Source organism: Ipomoea nil, unplaced genomic scaffold, assembly GCF_001879475.1.
Source record: "Ipomoea nil cultivar Tokyo-kokei standard unplaced genomic scaffold, Asagao_1.1 scaffold2647, whole genome shotgun sequence".
NCBI classification, from domain to species: Eukaryota; Viridiplantae; Streptophyta; class Magnoliopsida; order Solanales; family Convolvulaceae; genus Ipomoea; species Ipomoea nil.
In genome coordinates, this window is record NW_017619075.1 from 259,398 (window position 1) to 267,375 (window position 7,978).

The 7,978-nt window shown below is 33.5% G+C and overlaps 1 protein-coding gene across 1 annotated transcript; it reads right to left on the bottom strand.

The window, feature by feature from the left end:
* Positions 1-534: 534 nt before the first annotated feature.
* Positions 535-3,735, bottom strand: LOC109154538 (septin and tuftelin-interacting protein 1 homolog 1-like). Its single transcript, XM_019302304.1, has 2 exons — positions 3,506-3,735; positions 535-3,308 (listed from the first exon to the last, which is right to left on the bottom strand). The coding sequence occupies exon 2, from the start codon at positions 3,274-3,276 to the stop codon at positions 709-711; it is 2,568 nt and encodes an 855-aa protein (XP_019157849.1). The 5' UTR covers positions 3,277-3,308; positions 3,506-3,735; the 3' UTR covers positions 535-708.
* Positions 3,736-7,978: the final 4,243 nt, after the last annotated feature.

Below are 7,978 nucleotides of genomic sequence, written 5' to 3' on the forward strand. Positions count from 1 at the left end.
TAAAGTTATATTTGTCTAACCTGAGACAACAATTTTTCAGACTAGACTAGATAACAGAGACTTGAAGAATCCCAAACTGGTGAAAGATACATTTTAGCAAATTTCATTGCTAAAACAGGTAGGGTATTCCAGTTTCAGGTAGAGAAATCAGTCATAAACATACAACTCAAGCTGTATATGTCAATTGATGAGTATCAAAAAGACTAAAACTTCCAACTAAAATGCCTAAAGCACACATCCATCAACTGTGTTTTGATCCTCATGAAACTTCAACTAATATCAACATTATCCTGCACATTATTCAAATTTATAATAAACATTATTTAAAATGGAATTAAGCATTCTAGTGATAAGCAGCTGGGCAGAGCTAACCACGCTTGATATAATTTAAGTTCAAAACAGGATACATAATCATATATTGCTTCCAAACCACTACCATCTCCAGTATATGGAAATAAAGAACACCAAGTTTAGGACAACTCAAACATACATAAATGAAGTATGACCAAAATCAAGAACATGAATTAAGAACTTAATTGACTGCATAAAAATTGTCAGAATAAAAAATAGTCAGTAAAGTGCATTTTTTGGATAAACTAAGCTAGTAATCGACAAATTAGATCAATATTCTGTACACAGAGAAACATAAAGTATCAAAAAGCCTGGCTAGGCTAGTTCTTTAATAACACCAAAAACTTTGTTGCTTTATCATCGTCTTTTCAAACTATATCGATTGTGTAACTCCAAAAGCAGCTCAAGAGACGCGGGAGACCATTTATCCTCAGTTTGTGCAAATACCTTCTCATTCAGAGAATCTATTATTATGCTTATGCTACCAAAGCCATATATTTGATGACCATCATGTATCCTGCCTGGTTTTGGCATTAATAGCAAACCATTCTGCTGCGCATGAGCTTCTATTATTTCTTTCAAGCTGAGCTTTGACCCACTGTAATTACCATCTCCTTGGAGCCCACCACTTAAGTTCGCAGAAGCATGCTGTTGAGCCTGTGCTGCTGCCTTTTTCTGTGTCTCAAATTGCCTCTTTTCAAGTGCTCTAAGATAACTTATATTCTCTCTTAAACCTGGCTGGACTACCTCCATGCCTTCAGCAGCCTGGTTCATCATATCCAGACCAACATCAATCCTATACCGGATATGATCATTTGCAAGAAGTTCGGGTGGCAAAAGTTCCTTCCAACCTAAAAACCATTTAGTAACTTCTTCAAAGTTTGGGTTTGAACACAACCAATGGTATAAAACTTCTTGCCACTTGTTGAAGAAGATGTCCATAAGTGGAAGCATGTGATGAATGGGAATAGCAGTAGCCCATGTCCGGACCCAGTAAAACTGATCAAGGTTCTGATTTGCTGGGTTTACTTGGAATTCATGCATGACAGCCAGCAACTTTGGGACAATAAATCTTACCATCAGTATTTCCCAACTGCTTGGATCGAACACAGTTTTCCAAGGTGACAATATGTAGTATGCAGACATATCACTTGGGTGCCAAGCATGAAGTACACTTTCCAATCTGCAACGTATAGTGTGATAGCATGTTTCCAGCTTCTGTCCCAACAAGGGCAGCCAAGGATGAATCCAAGAATGGATTGGAATTGTCTCTCGACGGGGATCCCACGAATCCACAGCAGCTGATAATTTTGGCAAAATAATGTTATCCAAAATGGTGTGAAGGACTGCAGGAGGCAACAGCTTCTCCCAGGAATCCAAAAATCGAAGCATGGGTTCCGGATCCCTAGCTTGCCAAGTGTTGGTCCCAGATATTCTTACAGCAGGAAAAACTACTTCCATAAACAGCTGAGAATAAGGAGATTCCATATCAGAGAAACCAAAAGAGTTGTCTTGCAATAGATTCTTCCATGAGGAAACAATCTCTAACCCATGTGTTGGATTTTGAAGTGGGTTCCATCCCTGAAATACTCTAATAAACAGAGGCAGAGAATAGGAGCATGCTATGGATGACAAATTACAAAGTTTATAATCATCAGCATAACGTTGTTGCAAGTCCAAAAACGAGTTCAGGAGTGAATCAAGAGTCAATGTACCTTCTTTACTCTCTTTACCTATCCGGTCCAATTCATTCATAATGTATTCCATATTTTCAAGCTGCTTTTTCTGGCGAACCGCCTCAGCTTGGAGTTTCTCCTTCTCTTTCTGCAAAGAGACCACTGTCTCCCTCTCATTTCTCAAATCTCGATCAATTTTTTGTATGTCAAGCTCCGCTAAATCAACCATCAACCCGACATTGTGCTGAAGTTCAGGCATAGGAATATCATTTTCCCTTGCTTTTTCTTCAGCATTTAAGTTCTCCAAGTTTGTAAGTACCCGAACTTGTGGACCCCTCATATCAAACACTTTTTGAACAAGGTCAAGACTCTGCTCTTGCTTCCTGGCCAGCAATTCTTCGGCTGTTATGTAAAACTTCTTTTTTGAAGCTTGCTTCAACCAGGGCTTCTCTTTTTTGTGGCCTTCCAATGGCTGAATAGGAGGAGGGACAGACTTTACTTCTAATTCTTGAAGTGCTGGCACCTTAGTCTCTTTGTAGTCATTGAATCCCATTCCCATGTTCTTGGGTCGCAACTTTGCTTCAATAGGAGCTGTGATACCTTGTTCATTCTTCCCAAGGCCACCTCCCTTATAACCCATCTTTTCAAGCAACTTCAACCCAATCCCTTTAGTGTGCTTCTCAAAAGATCCAACATCACCGGCCTCTTGTTCTCTCTTTCCAGTCTGGGAAGATTTTTTGGCTAACATTGACTTCTCCTTTTCCTTCTCCCGTCTCAACAGTGCACCTTCCATAATCTTTTTCCCAAAAGCAGAGGGAAGAAAATTGTCAACATCTCCATCTCCATCCCCAGGAGTGGTCTTTGAACCAAATCCAAGGCCAGAAGATGCTCCAGCCCCCAGAACAGGCCGCCTATCATCATCATCCTCTTCCATCTCTTTCAAATCCTCCTTAAGATCACTATCAACTTCCTGGTTGGGCATTACACTCCCAGTGGAGACAAAGTTAACCGGCTTGGTAAGGTCTTGCTTCTTAGAAAGGTTCTTCTTCCGCTTTTTGGAGGAACCTAACCCCATTCCGTCATAGTCTGAATCACTGTCCCCAGAAGCAAAAACTCCATAGAGAACATCTTCTTTGGTCTGCACCCGCTTCTCCTTGCGTTTACGGTAGTAAAACTCACCACCAATCCACTGACCATCATCAAAATCATTATCCATCCCAAACCTTTCCATCTCCTGGTCCTCGTCCATTCTCGCACCCTCCTTATAAACTACAGAAACACCTAAAGTCAATACAATGAACTCTAATCAGAACGAATAATTGCCATTAAGTAAGCACACCAACACTCAATGACTCAAACTTGCAAAAAAATCAGTAAATCAACCCATAGAAATAAATTTCAGAGCGAAACCCAATTAAAAATACAGAGAGAAATTACGAACTCTGTATATGCGAGAAAAATCGAGACAGATAGAGTACCTTTACGGACTTAGGGCTTGTTAGGGCTCGATAAACTTTGAAGACTGAAGAAGATTTCCCAACTGTACGCCGCGTAAGAAAACCCTAGCTAATCTCCAGCAAAACCTTAAACCAGAGACAACATACAAATCAAAGAATTGATTAGAGCTTTGAAAATTGAATATTCTTGTATATATGAATATAAGAAGAGGAAATAACAGCAAAACCGGAATAGGATTATAGGAATATGAATAGGATTATGATTAGGTTTTAGCTGGGTGATGTCGGTGTGTTTTAAGCGAATCAAATTAACCAAAATTTTAAAAGAACCATTTAATAGAATTGAACTTTTTACTATCAAATTAACTGAATTGAATTTTTTTCGGTTAATAACGACGTTTTTTTTCTTTGCTAAATTTTTAAATACTTAAAATTATAAATAAAAAATAATATTACCAATTAAGCAACAGAACTCAGAAAAAAAAAAAAGTTAAATAGAACTAGGGGTGTTCAATCGGTTAACCGAATCGTTTTAACCGAACTTTTTAAACCTTTAACCGTTAACTGAAACGAAATTTGTGTTAACGAATTAATCGAACCGAAATTTATTTCGGTTAACCGATTAATCGAACTTTTTAAAGCTAAAATTTAAATTTAAATTCTTAAAACTCACCTAAAATAATAAATCCAATTAAAATAAAATACATATCATAATAAATTCATCTCTAACTTCAAATCTTCAATAAAAAATTCAAAGTCTAAACATCCATAGTCCATTATATATTTATATTAGTATTACACAATTACTATTTATATTTATTTTTTATTTACATATATATTAAAAACTTCGGTTAACTGTTCGATTAATTCAGTTAACCGACCTTTCGAATCGAATTAACCGTTAACCGAAGTTTTGAAATTCCTTTAACCATTAACGGAATCGAAAAAGTTTGGTTAAAAAACGGTTAACCGGACTTTGTTGGTTCGGTCGGTTAATCGAAAATTATCCGAAGTTTGCACACCCCTAAACAGAACTGAGAAAAAATACATACTAGAAAGTGGAGCCGAGGTGACGGAGCGACGGAGGAGACGGGGTGGAGTCGCCGACGCCGACTCGTCGTGTGTTGCTAGAGGACTAGAGGAGACTGGAGCGGTGGAGCATAGAGCACAGACTGGAGCGGATGGGAGCAGACGGCGCATACGGTGGTCAGTGGAAACGGATTGACGGAGAAGTGGAGAACAACAGAACGCAGGTCGCACCGTCGCACGGCCGAACGAACAAGGAAGCCAAGAAAGGATTTTAGATTTTTTTTTTTTTTCAGATTTGATTTTAGGGATTTTCAGTTATATATTTATTTTTTTATTTAAAATTTTGGTTAATTCCATTAATCAATAATTTTGAATTAACTGTTAATCCGAATTTTATAAATCAAAACAATGGATTGAAATTCTTCAGTTCAATTGATACGACTTTTTACTAAAATTAGTACACTTCTAAGTATTATAAGCCAAATTTTAGTACAGAGTACTACATATAAATTTGTTAGACATCCACGTAAGCATGACAATTTTACCCGCATTAGTGTCTCAATGGGTAATAAAATATACCTACGATTTGAGTAATGAATGTAGTGATGTCCCAAATTTTTCATACCCCTGTCGGTATGGGGTGGGTGTGAGGGGAGGTATTCCCGTCCCACATCCGCACTTATATATTATACTAGGTTTTTTACGTGCATTGCGCGATTGGGATAATGCCTAATGTTTTTTTTTTAAAAATAAGTACTTTAAAGTATATTAAGAATTTGCGTATTTAAATAGGTAATTCTTCTCCCAAAGGTTGAGTCCCCTACCCCAAGGGCCCCCACACTCCGACCCGACAGAGCATTGTGGGAAGTTGTAAATCACGGTGACTCAATGGTTCAGCAGACATGACCAAATGCCGGTGCGAACAAGGAATCTGCCCACTTTGGACATAATTCCCGCACTGCCGCCGCCGAGGTTCAAACCTTGGTCTCTTCTCCCAAATACTGCCCACTAAACCATTGAGCTAAGCCCGTGCGGGTTAAATAGGTAATTCTAAGTTTACAAATGCAAGATAATATAGTCAAGATTGATTATAATTGTCAATAAAATAATTGTATAGGTATGGTTGAAACCAAATACGGGACATAAGGGAGAACAAATAAAAATTAGGGCATAAAATATTAAATATATACTAATATTGTTTGAGGAGATTTCGACATTAGGATTTGTGGTTAAGTTCTATTAAGACTTTAATATTAGAATTAGATTAATGGTGTAATTATAATTCTATATTAGACGTTAATATTAGAATTAGACTAACGGTGAATTAACGGTATTTAACGGAAAAGTTAAATGGATAATCATATAATTAAGGATAAATTAGAGAAACTTTTAAAAAAATAAAACCTGAACAATTTGAACCATTCATTTGATTTAATAATTTGGGCGATCATTTTTTCTACCCAATGTTAATAATTAAATAAATTCGTTGGTCAAATCCGCTAATATAATCCGCTAACTGCGGATTGTCAAACAAGGACATTGCAATGTAGTTCTCACTTCAATTTGTTGTGTGATTTGAATACTCTCTTTGTCACAAAATCTCTCAAGTAGTTAATATAGTTGGCTTTATTAATTATATATATTTTTTAATTTTTTCATGGTATTAATAAAATACTTGGTAAATAAATATATAACATTATTTTGTATTATAACTTTGATATTTAATTAGAAAAATAGTGCACAAAAAAGATAATAGACAATTTAGTGAATATAATCAATTAATGAATTTGAATGTAAAAATTTTTACATTTGAGAAAAATAAAGACAATATAACTAATGAAAATATTTCTCTTAATTAATTTATTGATAATGAATAATTTTTTTCACTGAATTAAGACATTGTAAGGACAATGTAGCGAATATAATCAATTAATAAATTTGAATATAAAGAATTTTTATATTGTAGAAAAATAAAGACAATATAACTAATACAATTATTTCTCTTATTTAATTTATTGATAATGAATATTTTTTTTTTGAATAAAGGCAGTGTGGACACATAATTCTAAATTAAAGAAATGCATATCTATAATTTTTTGTTGTAGCTACTAAATTATTATTTATATAATTCATAAGAGTAAAATAGAGTACTAATTATGCCAATTTTGATTGGGATGAGGTTCGAACCTAAGACCTTTTTTTTTTTTTTTTTTTTTTTTTTTTTTAATTTTATTGAAATCAATGAGTAAGTTAACGGTAATTCTTATAATTTTAACAGAATTAGTAAAGGTGTGTGGGTATTTTAGGAAATTTTAGTGTAAAATTTAAATCCTATCAATCTTTTAATCAATCTGAGTCATTCATTTGATTAAAATCTGTGACCGCCATTTTTTCTACCCATTATAGGCCTAACTCTCTTGGGCTCTTATTAGTATATATATATATATATATATATATATATATAGTAGATAGATATAGTAGATATATTTAATTTGTGTTATTAGTACACACATATGTTAATTATAAGTTTATATATCTTTTATAATTAAAAATTCATAATCAATTGAACTTCTTTATGGACTTGTGTCTCGGGATTCAATTGCATTAACATCTCATTATCTTAGTTTATTTTGTTTGTAAATTTTTATGTATATGTTTGTGTATGAAATTACATGATAGACTATAATCTGTAATCATGTATATGGTCCTATTGATTATTTTGGGGGGAAAAAAAAAAAAGAAAAAAAGAAGAAGGTAATGAGAATAACTTTAAGGGGGTGTTTGATTCAAGTCATTTTAGATTACCTAGATAATCTGAATTTGGTAATGTTATACTAACTTGTTTGGTTCAAGTTATGAGATTACCAGGTAATGTTATATTACTTGAAAGCTGATGTGGCGGTGGTAATGTTTCAAGGTAATGTGATTACCTCCATTCTCTTAGGTAATCTTAAATTACCTTGATTTATTCCAACATTGCCCTTGTTAACTAATCCTTATATAATAATAATAATAATAATAATAATAATAATAATAATAATAATAATAATAATAATAATAATAATAATAATAAAATATATGTTTATACAATCAAATCAAATATACATGTGTGCATATTTATACATTTAGTTTTTTTTTTAATATTTAAGTATTGATATACATTCATACATATAAATAAATAAATAAATAAATAAATAAATAAATAAATAAATATATATATATATATATATATATATATATATATATATATATATATATATATTATTGAGGACATATAAAGTAATCTCACATTCTCAAAATTTCACATTACCTTCATGGAGGTAATCCTATTACTTTGGGTAATCCAAGATTCCGCGAACCAAACTCCCCCTAAGAATAATTAGTTGTTGTCCTTGTGACTCTTTATTCTAGTTACTGTTATAATTACAATCTCTACTAACACAAATGGATTGTGTGCACATACTT

Excerpts from the sequence above, each read along its gene's own strand:
- LOC109154538 (XM_019302304.1), bottom strand. The coding sequence starts at position 3,276 with ATGGACGAGGACCAGGAGATGGAAAGGTTTGGGATGGATAATGATTTT.